This window comes from Trachypithecus francoisi, unplaced genomic scaffold (genome assembly GCF_009764315.1).
Source record: "Trachypithecus francoisi isolate TF-2019V2 unplaced genomic scaffold, Tfra_2.0 Lachesis_group9, whole genome shotgun sequence".
NCBI classification, from domain to species: Eukaryota; Metazoa; Chordata; class Mammalia; order Primates; family Cercopithecidae; genus Trachypithecus; species Trachypithecus francoisi.
Genome location: NW_022681474.1, coordinates 55709456 through 55728310, shown reverse-complemented (window position 1 = coordinate 55728310; position 18855 = coordinate 55709456). Strand labels below are relative to the sequence as shown.

Here is an 18855-nt window from a genome sequence, read left to right as displayed (position 1 = left end):
GCTGAGGCAGGGGGATCGCTTGAGCCCAAGACATCAAGGCTCCAGTGAGCTATGATCGCAGTACTGAAAAAAAAAAAAAGGCCGCAGCAGCAGTTATTTTCAAGCCTAGCCTCAATCTAAGGGCTGACATCCAAGAAAATATGACATATCATCCTTGGAGGATATCCATCAATACTAATGAAATAAATAATTACGGAAAGAAAAATTTCATAATTTTTGGAAATATATTATTCATCTATTTTATATTAACTTTTAATTTTTTTGTTAAATTTTTAATAGAATATTCAGGCAAGGGTTCTTCCAAGGTGCTATTCAAACAAAATCCAAGCAGGTTCACCATAAGACAAAAAAGGTACACTCTCAGATTAGTTTAAGCCTCCTAACTTAAAGGACAAGGAAGGATCTGTTTTTATCTTTTGGAAACCCATGAGCTATCTACTTGTTCTTTACTTCAGCCAATTAGAAGTTCAATTGAACACAGCTATTTGAACATCATCTTAATGATGTTATAAATAGGCAATTTAAATATTTTATTTTGCATAATCCCCAAGCTGGGTTATCACAGAGAAAGCATCTCAGCTTCTCCAGCTGGCCAACCTGCCTGCATTCGTAGCTACTAGCCAGTCCTGTTTTCTTTCCACAAAGAAAACAATGATTTGTTTTTTTCTTCTTTGTCTGAAGCGGGGCTTTCACAGGTGGGAAGTGATGAGTAGTACATTCTCCTGTTTAGAGAAAGGACATCTTGATTAACACAGGCATAAAATCCTAAACATGAAACTATTAAGCAAAACCCAAAACATAGTCCTATCAAAGTAAATATCTATGCCATAAAAATTAATTTGTGCTATTTTTATATCTAAAATTATTTATAAAATCTACAGGTCAAGTTGCAGTGGAACTATTTTTTTTTAAGATGTGGTAGGTTTCCACTGATTAGCACTTATATTTTTAGAACTTTTTATACACACACCACTTTTCTGATTATTTCTAATGGTAATCAGTTTATATAAAGTATACCAAATTTTGACGGAGAATAAAGAAAAATGTCTGCTTCAAAATCATATTTGATGAATCCTCTGAGAACATGATTGCAATACAAATATTCTGTTTGTTCACACCAAAAAGGAGTACCAGAGTATCATGAAACATGCCTTTTAGTCCTATTACACCACAGACAGTAAGTTCATCAAACCACGAGCAAGTCATTTATTCTTTCAAAACTTCAATATGTTTATTTTTAACATAATAGAACATGTATTTTTCTCTCTAGATTAATAAGCACTTTAAGGTCAGTTCAGTCCACATATGTAAAAAGCACTCTGAAAGTTTTAGGCATGTTATAATTACATAAAATGTCATATTAATAAAAGTAACTAACACAGTACACAGATCAATTTCACAGTACTACTAGTTTTCCAAAAATATTTACTGAATTCTGTACTACTGTATCAACTTGAGTTTTTACCTTAAAAATAAGAGCACATCTGTTATTACATAAGAAAGAATTAAATCTGTTTTTTGTTTTTTGTTTTTCTTTGGGACAGTTTCGCTCTGTTGCCCAGGCTGGAGTGCAGTAGCAAGATCTCGGCTCACTGCAAGCTCCGCCTCCCAGGTTCAAGTGATTCTTCTGCCTCAGCCTCCCGAGTAGCTGGGACTACAGGTGTGCGCTGCCATGCCCAGCTAATTTTTTTGTATTTTTAGTAGAGATGGGGTTTCACCATCTTGGTCAGTCTGTTCTGCTCTTGAACTCCTGACCTCATGATCCGACCATCTCGGCCTCCCAAAGTGCTGGGATTACAGGTGTGAGCCACTGTGCCAGGCCAAATCAATTTCTTTAATTACTAAGTGAAATGTCTTTTAGAACTGATCAAAATGCCAACAAACCCCAGTCATAAGCAGAGAGACTCAAAGTTCCTGCCCATAGTTGATAAAGTAACAGCATAAGTACACATGTGCTTGGTGTCACTCAAAGGCTAAGAAGCAAGAGGCAAAGAAAAAATGCAAGAACAAGTGGAAGGAGTGAGTAAAAACTGGTAGTGTCAATAGTGCTGGGACCTTTTCTCCACTACTGAAAAAGGTTTGGGGGGCCTAAGTTTGGTATTTATTTGGCAGCTAAAAGTCTGAAATGTCTTAAAGGGTTCAAAAAATTGGATTTACAATTAATTGGTTCTATGTCTTTTGTCACAACAGAGATTAGGTAATTTGTACACAAGCCCGGGAAAATTAAATCTTCTTTATTACCAGTCTAAAATACATTCCCAGATCTTGCCAAAACTAGAAACAAAATTTGAAACAACTGGAATGACTCCTAATAGTGCCTGGGTACCAACTCAGTTAATAAACATTTTCTTTCTCAAGTGCACTTAGAGATACCAAGAACATCTCACAAAGGTGATGGTGTAATTCCATTATTTAAAATATTTGTAAAAAGATATTTACTTGCACTTGCACAGGACACCAAAGAAAGGCATATATTACATGATGCCCAATGGAAGTTTATCTACTCGAAACTATCTTTAAAATTCAGGCTTAGGATATTCTTCCTTAAACAATGGTGAAGAATCTCTGATAATTTAATTCACTGTAGTCACATTTTCATTTTTTTCTTTTCTTAGGGGATGCTTAACTCAGTATTCTCCACACTTTTTTTCATTCAAGAACTCTTGTGAGGCCGGGCACAGTGGCTCACACCTCTAATCCTAGCACTTTGGGAGGCCAAGGTTGGCAAATCACCTGAGGTCAGGAGTTCGAGACCAGTCAGGCCAACGTGGTAAAACCCCGTCTCTACTAAAAATACAAAAGTTAGCTGGGCATGGTAGCACATGTCTGTAGTCCCAGCTACTGAGGAGGCTGAGGCAGAAGAATTGTTTCAACCCGTGAGGAAGAGGTTGCAGTGAGCTGAGATCATGCCACTGCACTTTAGCCTAACCAGGCAACAGAGCGAGACTCTGCCAAAAAAAAAAAAAAAAAAAAATCCTTGTGAATGTGTAGAGACAGAGAATACATTAGTGACAGTAATGAGGCAGCACAAAAATATAAGTACAGTATTCTATGAGAGCAGCTTCCATACATCCTTCTACCATTCAGAGAAAACTATTAGTCAACTACTGTGTGCTAGGAACCATCACTAAACATATTGATTCCCCACTATAAACAGGAAAAATATAAATTCCTTGGACTAGCATTTAAGGTATTATTATGTCCAATACAATGCCTTTCTAACTATCCAGAGACATCGTAATTTACCATGCCAAACCCACCCTGAAGGAGGTACCAAGTCCTTCTACATCTGCAATCTCTTCTAAAATAAACTCTACCTGTCAACCCAGTAGCATTTGACTTGTCCTGTAAGACATCATCAATTTATCAACTCCTCTCTGACGCCTTCTCTCAAACGTGTACTGAACAGATGAATAAAGAAAAAAATCCATAAAATCATATTGATGGGAAGAGTTGCTTTTCAGAACAAGATGAAAGGTACTTGAGGTAATGCACTTGTTTGCCATTTCCTAGTCTCATATTTGATCTAACATCTAACAGAATCTACAAAAACTGACCCAACAGAAAGGCAGCAAAAAGTAATAAATTAGTGTTTCAGACGCAAGGTTGGTAGTCATCTGCCTAAAATCAATGGCTAAAACTACAATAATTGATACAGTTTCCAAGGGAAACCTTATAGTGAAAAGAAGAGAGGACCAATGGAGGAATCTAGGAGGTCAATTAAATGAAATTTGCATCAAAATGTATACAGACTCTTCTAGATAATTCAGAATGATAGTTATTATGGTGAGAGAAAATGGAAGCAAGTTACACAGCTCTACTGCAGCTAGCAGCTGATACTTCAAACCTAAATGAAATCAAACAAAAAGAGCATGTATCTGGTGACAAGCAGAGGGCTGGTTAAAAAAAAAAGGACAGAAGAAAACTGAGGTTAAAAAAAGATTAAAACAAAAGAAAGAATTTATAACAATGTGATAGCCTAGAATAACAACAACAACAAAAAAGAAAACTATTTCAAGAATGAAGGACACAAAAATCAAGCAAGATAAAGATACGGAGGCATCCAATGGATTTGAAATTATGGAGATCGTCAGTGACCACAGCAATAGCAGTTTCAGAAGAGTAGCAAGCGAGACGTGAACCATCACTGAAGACTGAACTAGAGCTGAGTGAGTAGGGATGGGTGTAATGCAAATTTCCAAGAAGATTAGCTGTGTGTTAGGGCAGGACAGAGTTATGTGTCAAGGAAAAACAACAACTATAACATTAAAAGTCAATAAATTACAGTAATGAAAACAATGTGATACTGGCATAAAACAGACACACAGACCAATGAGTAGAGAGTTCAGAAACAAATCCTCATATACATGATCAAATGACTTTCAATACGGGTGCCAAGACCATTCAACGAAGAAGGATAGTGTTTCAACAAAAGTTAGTAAGAAAATGGGATGTTCACATGCAAAAGAATGAAGTGGAACCCTTACCTTACACTCTATATAACAATTAACTCAAAATGGATCAAAGTCCTAAACATAAGACCTAAAACTATAAAACTTCTAGAAGAAAAATTAGGGGAAAAGCTTCATGATACTGGATTTGGTGGTGATTTCTTGGATATGACACCAAAGGCACAGGTAACAAAAGGAGAAAATAAACAAACTGGATTTCCTAATGTGTCAGGCATTCTGGACATTCCAGTGATGCCACTGAGATGGCACCTGTCAAAAAAGCAGTGGTTCCATTTCTAGATTGTGTATCTTCAGATAAATTCTGCCATTTTTACTGTACTTCCTGAAAGTCAGGGTCGGCTTGTGAAAAGTTGTTAAACAACATGCTAAATGTGAAATGTCAACCCTCACTCTAAACTTCCCCTGTTCAGAACATCAGATATTTCATTGGGTTTTATAGTGGCTTTCTGATTTTTGGTATTCCACTGAAGAAGGGAGTTTGAAAGTTGTTGTATACTGTTAACGACTGTCTGTCCACATCCTGCCTGAAATACCATGATTGTTTATGGAAAGTATCTTTAATAAAGCTGGATACAGTTTGGGTTTGGGGGGGAAACATGAAAAGACATTTCTCCAAAGAGGATCTACAAACGACCAATAAGCACATGAAACTACTCATTAGGAAATCAACTTCACTAATTAGGGAATCAATAATCAGTAACACTAATCATCACAGATATGCAAATCAAAACCACAGTGACATCACCTCACACCCATTAGGATGGCTACTAGCAAAAAAATAGGAAAATAACAAGTGTTGCCAAGGATGTGGAGAAATTAGAATCCTTTTGCACTGTTGATGGAATGAAACATGGTACAGCAACTGTGGAAAACAATATGATGGTTCCTCAAAAAATTAAAAATAGAAATACCTTCTGATCCCACAATTTCATTCTGGGTATATATTCTAAATCATTGAAAGTAGTGTTCACAGCACCATTATTCACAATAGCTAAAACATGGAAGCAATACAACTGTTTATTAATGGATGAATGGATAAGCAAAATGTGCTCTGTGTGTATGTGTATATTGTGTGTGTGTGTACACACACACGCACAATAGAGTATCAGCCCCCAAAAGAAAAAAATTTCTGATATGTACTACTACATGGGTAAATCTTGAGAACATTCTGATAAGTGAAATAAGCCAGTCATAAAAAGACAAATACTGTATGATTCCACTTACATGAGGTACTTAGAGTACCTAAAAAATCATTGAATTACGAAATGAAATGGTGGTTGCCAAGGTGGTGGGAGGGGGAAAAGTGTTTCAGTTTGAAAAGTGTTCTGGAGAAAGATGGTGGTGATGGATCCCCAACAATGTGAAAGTCACTGAACTTTATATTTAAAAATGGTTATGACAGTAAAATTTATGTTATGTTTATTTTACCACAGTACAAAAGAATTGAAAAAATATGCAAATAGACTATGACTTTATAATCTTGGGCCTTACATAGGAATGAAAAACAAACCCTAAATGTCTTCAATAAAAACATAAAACTCACATGACAACCATAACAAATATCTTTTAAAACCTTGGGGCTACAAAGGTGGCACATCTTTGGTAACGAGTTTCCCATCCCTGGTCTGGGTATTAAAACATTTAAAAAGATGGTTTCCTTCCTCCTTGAAAATAAGGACCAGCCGGTGCATCTTTAATGTTTGTCTATATTGGTAGAAAGAAGTGCTAATGTTATAGTCACTTCTACTAGTATGCCGTGGAAAGGGCTGGCCCTAGAGACGGTCCCTTTCTTTTATCCAGAAATGACCAGATCATCAAAAAGAGATTCTTACCACCACCTCTGATGTTTGGCCATGATGTTGAAAGACATCTTTCTAGGGTAATTCTTCAAAACCCACATGGCTGTAGAGTGGCCAGTAACTAAGGTGGTTGGGAACTACATGTTCATTCTTCAATAATCTTGTGGGTTTTTGACATAGATGACACCTCTTCCAAGACAAGATATTTCCATTTCAATTTTTGTTTTGTTCTTTATATGTGTCCTACAGTCCGTTCTCGTAATTATTTTCTTAATTGGAAAAAACATTTAGGGAGAGAATTTACTCTTTACATGCCACAGAGAAGGTTCTTCCCATTTCTCTTTGAAAATTCAACCGGATGCATAATTATGTAATTATCAGCCTTATATTGTTTTCAAAATTATCTGTAGCTTACCTACACTTTTCCCTGTTGCTGCATTATTTCCATTCATTCCAACACCATGGGTAGACTACAATTAAAACACAAAACATCTATAGAGGTCAATGAAGAACAGAAATGATCAACAAACATGAAATACTTGTATTTTATCACTAACATGCTGTTGGGCTTTCATTTTAAATTATTTAATCCAATTTTTGTTTAATTAAATTAACTCAGAACCTGATTCCACATCTAGCAATATCATGCTTATTATTTATCTTTAAGAGGGTAAAATTTGCTGGGTGTGGTGACTCAAGCCTATAATCCCAGCACTTTGGGAGGCTGAGGTAAGAGGATCACTTGAGCCTAGGACATCGCAGCTGCAGTGAGCTATGATTGCACCACTGTGTTCCAGGAATTTGAGAGCAGCCTGGGCAACATGGTGAAACCCCATCTCTACAAAGAATATAAAAGTTAATCAGGCATGGTGGCATGCGCCTGTAGTCTCAGTGACTCGAGAGACTGAGGTGGGAGGATTGCTTGAGCCCGGGAGGTCAAGGCTGCAGTGAACCATGATTATGCCAATGTGCTCCAGCCTGGGTGACAGAATGAGACCCTGTCTCAAAAAGAAAAAAAAAAAAGGGAGAGAGAGAGTAAAATTTGATGACTCAAATAAAAAGTTCTTACTTGGGATGGAAAAAAACATTAAAAAGATTTAGCATTTAAAAATACATATTTTTAATATGTATTTAAAAATATTGGTGTATTGGCATGTCCCTATATTCCCAGCTACTCAGGAGGCTAAAGCAGGAGGATTGCTTGAGCCCAGGAGTTCGAGGAGTTCAACATATACATACATATCTGATAAACTGTTTACATTAATTTATGTTCAAATTACTATTCTCATTTCAGGACTAAAACAGCATTCAAAATTCAACCATCAAGAAGATTTTATACAAATTAAAGAAACATTCTCAGATAAACTTATGAAAAAATCTAATTTTAGCCTTCCTTATTTATGTAAACAAAAACCAAACTTTAAGTAAGTTGGATCACTACAAGCATAACTACTAGACCATGTTGAAAGGAAAATACTGACCAAAAAAACTTCTGGATGTTCTAACTGGGGAGAACTTTTCCTAAGGTTTTCTTCCTGAAAATGCTGGAGGTTTGTAGACAGCCCAATTCCAGAGGTCTGAAGCCTGCCTGCCCCACGTGTGCTCTGTAATCTATCTCTGCTTGTGCTCCGGGCCAGTGAAGGAAGAAAACTGATATTATTTACACAATCAACAGGCTCTTTGGAAGCCTTGTTAGCCATTTCTGTGATATCCCGAGCCTCAACTTTGGAAATAACATCAGATCTTTTCCCAGGTGAATCAACTTTAACACCCTGAAAGCGAAGAGTCCTAGAGGAAGAACAATCAGTTATGTTTTGAACATCCAGTGACCGAGAAGAAGGCTGTAGTTTCCCAAATTCAAAACATTTGGACTGTCTCTGTGGTTTCACCAGAGAATTATGTAGCGACATTGGTGCAGAACAGCGAAGAGGTGACAAGAGTCTATTCTTGTAAGGACTTAATTCCCGGTAGTTAAGAACTGAAGTCTCTACTGATTCCCCACTCAGCACTCCCGCAACATGCTTAAGATGCTGCTCTGGAGCTTTCAATCCTTTATCAGCATTAGTGAGTGACAACTCCGGATTCACTTTGCATGCATCTTCTAAGCCGCTGCTCTGCTCATCAGCATTTCCATCTGCAAATGAAGCCAGTGAGCCCACTTCAGGTAGAAGTGATTCTTCGATTACACATTCTTCTGAAGGTAAGACAGTGTCCTCATTACTAGATGGCAAGTTTCCTAAAAAGTGTTTTGTCTGCGTAGGCAGGGATGATCCAAGATGGAGAACAGAGTCAGCAAGCTCCTGGTCATTTCCCAACTCCAAATGGGGTATCTGAGGAGGTAGTTTGACGTTGCTACTGGAGTGAGACAGTGTGTTATTCTCCCAGCTATTATTTTCCTTAAGAAATTCACCAGTGATAGAAGATATGGATCTCTCAGCAGGGAGTTGAGTTGCCAAACTTGAAATTCCATTCCTAGAGATTTCGGGCAGATATGCATTCCCAAAAGCAGGTAAACAAGATTGACCAATGTTGGGGAGGACCCTTAACAATCGGTGGCAAGATGGTGCAGTGGAACCACTAGAAGGTCGAGGAGCTATAGGTGGGTGAGGTTTTATCTTGACAGCTTTCTTAGGCTAAAAGGAATGAATATACAGTTTCTTTATACAGTCGTTTTCTCTGCCCATTAACAAAAATTAGTGAAGGAAGAAAACGTTACTTACCATAACATACTGGCACTTTTACTATCTCAATTTAAAATGTTTAAGAAGAATAAAATCTTAAGATTATGGTAGGGAAGATGCTATTTTCCTTCACTGAGTATACTTTTCCAGTAATATTAAAGAAAAATAATTTTGTTCTATTTTGCTTACTACTGTTTCTCAGAGTTTTACTATAAAGAAAATGAACTGATTATATTAGATATGACATTGCTGACCTATTTTAGATCTCCAACAATTTTTCCTACTATGTTTCATTGGATTGGTATACAGAAAAAAAGTTATCAACCCTAAAAAAAAAAAGAAAGAAAGAAAGAGTTAAAAGGCCTAAACTGCTATCCTTGAAAAGACTTGCTGGCAACACTGGCCTCTGGCTGGCTTCCGGGAACATCTATTTCAGGAGGGTTCCCATGAACCTAACTGATAAGAGTGGCTCATTGTGCCAAACTATTTATGCAATAATACAGTTCATGCTGAACACTTGCTTTCCTTCTGGGAGTCTGAACTGCAAACGCTAGGCAGAGGGTGCCTACATGAAGAGGCCCAGTAAAATCCCTGGGCACAGAGTCTCTAATGAGCCTCCCTGGTAAACAACATTTCACATATGTTGTCATGACTCATTGATAGAGGACTAAGCACATCTCATGAGACTCCACTGAAAGAGGACTCTAGGAAGCTTGTACCTGGTTTCCTCCAGACGTGGCTCTATGCACCTTTTACATTTGCTGGTTTTGCCTTGTATCTTTTTGCTGTAATAAATCTTAGCAATAGGTACAACTATATACAACAACATACTACAGTCCTGTGAATCTTCCTATCAAACCATCACACCTGGGGTGGGTCCTGGGGCCCTCTGGCACAGTAGATTTTAATAAAAGTACCATAAAGCTTCAAGATCTTATGAATAAAGTTGAGAACTAAACATAAGAAATCTCAGCTCTTAAAAGTAAGCAAAAATGGTAGCAAGCAGGCATGAGGATGGGATGGAATATCTTATGACATACCAATGCTCCCACTTATAGAAAATATAAAATATATGAAAATATAAGAAGAGCTGGAGACTTCAGTGGATACCAACTGAGGCAAGAAAAATCAGAGGAGCTAAGAAAGAAGAACCTTAGAAAGATGAGCTGGCTCCTGTAGATGCTTTTATCCTGGAGATAGAGTTTCACTCTGTCGTCCAGGCTGGAGTGCAATGGCATAATCTCAGCTCACTGCAACCTCCGTCTCCCGGGTTCAAGCAATTCTCCTGCCTCAGCCTCCTGAGTAGCTGGGATTACAGGCACCCGCCACTATGTCCAGCTAATTTTTGTATTTTTAGTAGAGATGGGGTTTCTCTAGGTTGACCAGGCTGGTCTCGAACTCCTGACCTCAGGTGATTCACCCATCTTGGCCTCCCAAAGTGCTGGGATTACGGTGTGAGCCACCACGCCTGGCCCAATCTGCAATTCTTTATCTAGCAAAAAATTCTTCAAAAATGAAGGATATGACATCTGAGCTGTCAAAATTAATGACAGCTGCCTAAAACTGAGTTTCTCCATGATCCAGAAAAACTACACATATCAACAGCATACACAAATAAAATCACTCATAACCCATGCCTCAGAAAAACTGGGAGACATATAATATGAACTTCAAAATATTTCCCAATCCGAGAAACTCATCTGCAAAGCCTATGCCTGTGGTGAGAGACAGGCAAGAGTAAGAGCTTCACCAAAATAAAATTTAAAAAAGGGGGGGAGTGAAAAAGAAAGAAAAGGAGAGGTTTGCATAACCTACAGCTGATGGAACAAAGAAAAATCCACAAAAGACAAAAATCCCACTTGATTATGAAGATACTAAAAATAGGACTAAGATATGGGATATCAAACACACGTTACTGAGAAATTAAAAGGAATTGACTTTATTTTTATGTGTATTTTTTGAGACAGGGTCTGGCTCTGTTACCCAGGCTAGAGTGCAGTGGACAATAATGGCTCACTGCAGCCTTGCCCTCCCAGGGTCAATTGATCCTCTGAGTAGCTGGGACTACAGACACACATCACCACGCCCAGCTAATTTTTGTATTTTTTGTAGAGACGGGGTCTCCCTATGTTGATAGGCTGGTCTCAAACTCCTGGATTCAAGTGATCCTCCTGCCTTGGCCTCCCAAAGTTCTGGGATTATAGGCGTGAGCCAACACACCCCGCCTTAAAGTTGTTCAGGATAAAGGAGGTACCTTCAAGAAGGCATCACTTTTGGAGGCAGAAGGGGTAAATTGAAAGGAAAAGGCACCCATTGAGACTTTGATAGTAAAAGTAAAGAAAGAAGCAGGAAAGGGAAAGTAAGGATCCTACAAAAACAATAGTGAATCATAACTTAGAAAACATACTGACACTGCCCTCCAATAAGAGTGTCATTGATTTGGGCCAGGCATGGTGGCTCACACCCATAACTCCAGCACTTTGGGAGGCCAAGCTGGAAAGATCGCTTGAGCTCAGGAGTTCAAGACCAGCCTGGAAAACATGACAAAAACCCATCTCTACCAATAATACAAAAAAATTAGCTGGACATAGTGGCAGGAGCCTGTGGTCCCAGCTACTTGGGAGGTTGAGGTGGGAGGATAGCTTGAGCTCAGGAGGCAGAGGTTGCAATGAGTCAAGATCATGCCACGTATTACACCCCAGCCTGGGTGACAGAGCAAGACCCCATCTCAAAAGTGTGTCATTGATTTTAAAAACCTGCATTTCACTACACCAAAGGAAGAGAGTGCTCTTGAAATAAGAAACTTCCCTATACAAAATCCTCGCTTCTGTGTATTAATATATAACTGTTAATACTCATCTAAGTAAATAAAATTATGGAAAATACAGTTAGAAAATAAACAGAAAAAGGCAGACCAAATCCATGTAAAGTTGCTATAAAAATAAAACAGAAAATGAGAATCAGACATTTGAGCTAATGAAAATTCTCCTTAAAACAATGAAACAAAAGAAAACTACATCACAATATCCCAACTTAAATTAAGTATCTTTAAGTTAGTATTTGCAGATATTTTTTAAAATCTCATCAAATCACAAATGCAAAAACTCAAGGCAGAATGGATAAAAGTAATAGGAAGATATGAAATGAGAGGTGAGCAAACCCAGAAATACTCTGCAGAAAACAAAATCATCTCAGAAATGAAGACTAAATTACAAGGTGCCCACAGAGGACTAGAATTCTACTGAACATTTAAGAAAGAATACTGAAGAAAGGTATGAAAACAGCCAAAAGAATAAAAATAAAGAATGTAAAAGGATAAGAGAGAAGGTGGTTGTATATTAGACATAGAAGTTCTAACAGGGCAGGCAGGGTATCTCATGCCGCTGAGGCAGGAAGGTCACTTGAGCCCAGGAGTTGGAGGCTGCAGTGAGCTCAGGCTATGGCACCCCAGCCTGGGTGACACCGCAAGACCCTGTCTCTAAAACAAAAAACAAAAAAAAAACGACGACGACAACGACGTTCTAACTTACGTAAAAAATAAGCTCCAAAGGCCGGGTGCGGTGGCTCACGTCTATAATCCCAGCACTCTGGGAGGCCGAGATGGGCAGATCACCAGTTCAGGAGATCGAGACCATCCTGGCTAACACGGTGAAACCCTGTCTCTACTAAAAATACAAAAAAATCAGCTGGGCACGGTGGCGGGCGCCTGTAGTCCAACTACTCTGGAGGCTGAGGCGGGAGAATGGCGTGAACCTGTGAGGCGGAGCTTGCAGTGGGCCGAGATCGCGCCACTGCACTCCAGCCTGGGCGACAGAGCGAGACTCCATCTCAAAAAAAAAAAAAAAAGTTCCAAAAACGAAAATAAACCAAAAAAAACAAAGTACTAAAAAAGAAAAAACCCCCTTATACGAAGATTAATTCAAGATGGATTAGAGACTTAAATGTTAGACCTAATACCATAAAAACCCTAGAAGAAAATCTAGGTAGTACCATTCAGGACATAGGCATGGGCAAGGACTTCATGTCTAAAACACCAAAAGCAACGGCAGCAAAAGCCAAAACTGACACATGGGATCTAATTAAACTAAAGAGCTTTTGCACAGCAAAAGAAACTACCATCAGAGTCAACAGGCAACCTACAGAATGGGAGAAAATTTTTGCAACCTACTCATCTGACAAAGGGCTAATATCCAGAATCTACCAAGAACTCAAACAAATATACAAGAAAAAAACAAACAACCCCATCAAAAAGTGGGGAAAGGATATGAACAGACATTTCTCAAAAGAAGACATTCATACAGCCAACAGACACATGAAAAAATGCTCATCATCAGTCGCCATCAGAGAAATGCAAATCAAAACCACAATGAGATACCATCTCACACCAGTTAGAATGGCAATCATTAAGAAGTCAGGAAACAACAGGTGTTGGAGAGGATGTGGAGAAATAGGAACACTTTTACACTGTTGGTGGGATTGTAAACTAGTTCAACCATTATGGAAAACAGTATGGCAATTCCTTAAGGATCTAGAACTAGATGTACCATATGACCCAGCCATCCCACTACTGGGTATATACCCAAAGGATTATAAATATTCTACTACAAAGACACATGCACACGTATGTTTATTGCAGCACTATTCACAATAGCAAAGACTTGGAATCAACCCAAATGTCCATCTGTGACAGACTGGATTAAGAAAATGTGGCACATATACACCATGGAATACTATGCAGCCATAAAAAAGGATGAGTTTGCGTCCTTTGTAGGGACATGGATGCAGCTGGAAACCATCATTCTTAGCAAACTATCACAAGAAGAGAAAACCAAACACCGCATGTTCTCACTCATAGGTGGGAACTGAACAATGAGATCACTTGGACTCGGGAAGGGGAACATCATACACTGGGGCCTATCGTGGGGAGGGGGGAGGGGGGAGGGATTGCATTGGGAGTTATACCTGATATAAATGATGAACTGATGGGTGCTGACGAGTTGATGGGTGCAGCACACCAACATGGCACAAGTTCAATCAATAAGGTCTATCTTATAAATATCTAGCGAACTTTTACCTTTACGATAGAGAATAAACTGTCTTCTGAGGTATATATTCATGAAAAGTGCTATTAGATCCCAAAGAATAAAATGCTATAAAGTAGAAATACAAACAATATTCTCTGAGTTCCAAGCAATAAAACTAGAAATTAAAAACAATGAAAAATCAAGCACGGCATGGTTCTGCACACATAGTCCTAGCCATGTGGGAGGCTGAAATTGGAGGATCCCTTGATCCCAGGAGTTCAGTAACATAGTAAGACTCCCACCTCTTAAAAAAAAAAAAGAAAAAGAAAAAGAAAAAGAAAAACCAAAAAGCCTCTACCACCAGAACATTTTCAAACTATATTAAACTACTCGTGGACTAATGAGGAAACACCAACTAAAATTGCAAATTTTCTTTAAAAAAAGAAAAAGAAAAAGAAACTACTACAAATTAACATTATGTGCCTTCTGATGTGTTGCACTGAGAATAAATCATCTGTGAGTATCCTACCAAAAATGTTCAACTTCCATCTAATCATAATGAAACAGCCAAATCTCCAAATTGAAGAATATTTTACAAAACAACTGATTTACATTCTTCAAAAATATTTTACATGAATGTCCAAATAAGGCTTAGAAACGATGAAAACATTACAATGAAATGCAATGCATCGTTCTTGATTGGATCCCAGATCAAAAACAATATAAAATGCTATTATGCACATTATTAAGACCTGAGAAATATGAATATAGATGACATAATATGTATCAATCATAAATGAGTATGGTAACTGTATCATAATCATGTAAAAGGTGGCACTTATTCTTAGGAGACACATGCTAAATAAAGTATTTGGGGGAAGTGTCATGATAACTCGCAAATAGATCAGCTAAAAAAAAATCCAAACAGAAAGCAAATGTGGGAAAATATTAATTGATGAATCTAGTCTTATAACATTTCTAAATAATTAAACATTTCTCAGCCAGGTATAGTGGCTCACGCCTGTAATCCCAGCACTTTGGGAGGCTGAGGCAGGCAGATCACGGGATCAAGAGATCAAAACCATCCTGGCCAACATGATGAAACCCTATCTCTATTAAAAAAACAAAAATTAGTTGGGCATGGTGGCATATGCCTGTAGTCCCAGGTACTCGGGAAGCTGAGGCAGGAGAATCGCTTGAACCTGGGAGGAAGAGGTTGCAGTGAGCCGAGACCACGCCACTGCACTCCAGCCTGGACAACAGAGCAAGACTCCATCTCAAAAAAAAAAAAGAATTAAACATTTCTCAAAATTGAAAAGGTAAAAATAAGTTTTCGGACAAATGCTGAGAGAAAATATCATCAGGAACCCTAAATGGAAGCACTAGTACTAGAAGTCCTACCTGGAGAAATCAGACGAGAAAGAAATAAAGGGCATACAAATTTGAAAAAAGGAAGTCAAATTATCCTTGATTGCAGATAATATGATCTTCTATTTGGAAAAACCAAAAGACTCCACCAAAAAACGATTAGAACTGATAAACACATTCAGTAAAGTTGCAGGATACAAAATCAACGTATAAAACGCAGTAGCATTTCTATATGCCAACAGTGAATAATCTAGAAAAATCAAGAAAGTAATCTCATTTGCAATAGCTACAAATAAAGTAAAATAAAATACCTAGGAATAAACTTATCTAAAGAAGTGAAAGATCTCTATAATGAAAGCTATTAAACATTGGAGGACACAAAAAAATGAAAAAATATTCCATGTTTATGAGTTGGAAGAATTAATATTGTTAAAATGTCCATACTGCCCAAAGCAATCTACAAATTCAACATAATCTCTTTCAAAATATCAATGACATTTTTCACAGAAACAGAAAAAATAATCCTAAAATTTACATGGAACCACAAAAGACACAGAATAGTCAAAGCCATCTAAGCAAAAAGAACAGAACTGGAGGAATCGCAATTATCTGACTTTAAATTATACTACAGAGCTACAGTAATCAAAACAGCATGGTACTGACATGACCATAGATGCACAACCAGTGGAACAGAATAGAGAACCCAGAAACAAGTCCACAGACCCACAGTGAACTTATTTTTGATAAAGGTACCAAGAACATACACTGAGAAAAGGATAGTCTCTTCAATAAATGATGTTGGGAAAACTGGATCCACATGCAGAAGAATGAAATTAGACCCCTTATTTTTCACCATATACAAAAATCAAATCTAAATGGACTAAAGACTTAACTCTAAGATCTGAAACTATGAAACTACTAAAAGAAAACACTGAAAGTAGGGTCTCACAGAGATATCTGTATACTTATGTTCACAGCACCATTATTCACAATAGCCCTAAAAGATGGGGGCAAACCAAGTGTCCACTGAGGAATAAATGGATTAAAAAAATATGGTATACAGTCATACAATGAAATATTATCCAGCCTTAGAAAAGAAGGAAATTCTGACACATTATGACAATTTTATAAGATAAAAAACTTCTGGTGATTGGTTGCACAACAACGTGTTATACACTTAACATTACTGAACTGTGTGTACACTTAAGATGGTCAAGATAATTTTATGTCATATGTATTTTACCACAATTAAACAAAATTTTAAAAATTTTAATAGTAGAATCTAGGTATTAGATAAATAAATGCTCATGGTAAAATTCTTTCAACCTTACTGTATATTGGAAAAGAAATAAAAATATAGATCAAAATTTCTCTCATGAACAAAATCTTAATGCAAAAATCCTAAAGAAAATATTAATAATTTAAATCTAAAGAAATGAAAAGGAAAATACATCACAACCAAGAATGGTTTATTCTAACAATGCAAGAATATTTCATATTTTTAAAAAATCAATTCATCACAGTATCAGAACATTTTTATTCAGTGTAAAATAATTCTTATTTCTCTTTGGACTTTTTGACTATCAGTTACTTAGAAGTGTATTATTTTCAAATATCAGACAGTTTTCCACATATCTATTACTGATTTCCAATTTTATTCCATTGTAATCAGAGTGCATTTTTGTATTATTTGGAATCTTTTATAATTTATTTGAAACTGGTCTGGGCGCAGTGACTCATACCTGTAATCCCAGCACTTTGGAAGGCCGAGACAGGAGGATTGCTTGAGGTCAGGAGTTCAAGACCAATCTGACCAACATGATGAAACCCCGTCTCTACTAAAAATACAAAAAATTAGCCAGGCGTGGTGGCATGAGCCTGTAGTCCCAGCTACTCGGGAGGCTGAAGCAAGACAATCGCTTCAACCTAGGAGGTGGAGATTGTAGTGAGCCAAGATTGTGCCACTGACCTTCAGTCTGGAGGACAGAGCAAGATTCTGTCTCAAAAAAAAAAAAAAAAGAAAAGAAAAGAAAAGAAAAGAAAATTGAACCTGTTTTATGGCACACAATATGGTTTACCCTGGTAAATGTTCTACATGCACTTAAAAAGAAATGTGTACTCTGCTGTTTTGGGTAGAGTATACTGTAAATGGCAGTTGGGTCAAGTAGGCTGATATTGTTTTTCAAGTCTCCTAAATCCACTGATTTTCTATCTGTTCCATCGATTCTTGAGAATGGGATGTAGGAATCTTTGAACAAAAGTATTTGTTTATTTCTTTGTAGATTTTGCTTCATGTATTTTGAAGTTCTATTATTAGGTGCATAAACATTTAGGACTGTAAAGAAAGGATTTTTTTTCTTAATAGAGCTAGGTCAATTGTTCTCCAACTGAAACAAAAAAAAAAAAGATCTTTACCCCACTTTACATTATATCAAAAAAATTTCAGCTGGGCGCGTGGCTCACGACTGTAATCCCAACACTTTGGGAAGCCAAGGCGGGAGGACTACCTGAGGTCAGGAGTTCAAGACCAGCCTGGCCAACATGGCAAAACCCCATCCCTACTAAAAATACAAAAGTAGCCAGGCATGGTGGCACATGTCTGTAGTCCCAGCTACTCAGGAGGTTGAGGCAGAAGAACTGCTTGAACCAAGGAGGTGGAGGTTGCAGTAGGCCAAGATTGTGCCACTGCAGTCCAGCCTGGTGACAGAGCAAGACTCCGTCTCAAAAAAAAAAATAATAATAATTCAGCTGGACTAAACCTAAGTGAGAGAAAAACAATCATAAAGCTTTAAGACCTGTGGTAGGAAAATATTTCATGAAAAGGTTATCAAAAATGATAATCACAAAAGCAAACTGGGCACAGTGGCTCACGCCTGTAACTCAGCATTTTGGGAGGCCGAGGCGGGTGGATCACGAGGTCAAAAGTTCGCGACCAGCCTGACCAACAAGGTGAAACCCCGTCTCTACTAAAAATACAAAAATCAGTCAGGCGCGGAGGCACGCGCCTGTAATCCCAGCTACTCGGGAGGCTGGGGCAGGAGTATTGCTTGAACCTGGGAGGTGGAGGTTGCAGTGAGCAGGGATCGCACCACTGCACTCCAGCCTGGGCAAGAGGGTGAGACTCCGTCTCAAAAAAAAAAAAAACAAAAGCAAAACTGATAAATTAGAATAGAATTAAAAACATTCACCAAAAGAGTAAGAAACTAAAAGAACAAGTCACCAAAGAGTGTTAGAAATATCTGCAACCCATATATCTGACAAAGGACTTGTATCCACAGTATACAAAAATGCCTAGAAATCAATAAGCAAAAGGCAGAGAACTCAATTTAAAAATAAACAAAAGACTTGAACAGGCACTTCACACAAAAAAATATCTTAATGGTCAATAATCACATGAAAAGTCAGCATTATTCCTCATTAGAGAAATATAAATGAAAACCATTTACACAGTCACCAGAATGGTTAAAATTAAAAGGACTGACAATATCAAGTGTTGGCAAGAATGTGGCAT

The 18855-nt window shown here is 37.7% G+C and overlaps 1 protein-coding gene across 10 annotated transcripts in view; it reads right to left on the bottom strand.

Moving 5' to 3' along the window:
* Positions 1-18855, bottom strand: part of ZFAND4 (zinc finger AN1-type containing 4) — a 62791-nt gene that overhangs the window by 1940 nt on the left and 41996 nt on the right. For 8 of the 10 annotated variants that reach the window (XM_033208566.1, XM_033208569.1, XM_033208562.1 and 5 more), the window contains 3 exons: positions 7753-8904; positions 6687-6741; positions 602-722 (listed from right to left, as the gene is read on the bottom strand). In XM_033208566.1, the coding sequence (XP_033064457.1) occupies positions 602-722; positions 6687-6741; positions 7753-8904 (1328 nt within the window). Of the gene's footprint in view, positions 1-213; positions 723-6686; positions 6742-7752; positions 8905-18855 lie in introns of those variants that run through there. The other 2 variants (XR_004436438.1, XM_033208567.1) reach the window with 2 other exon arrangements.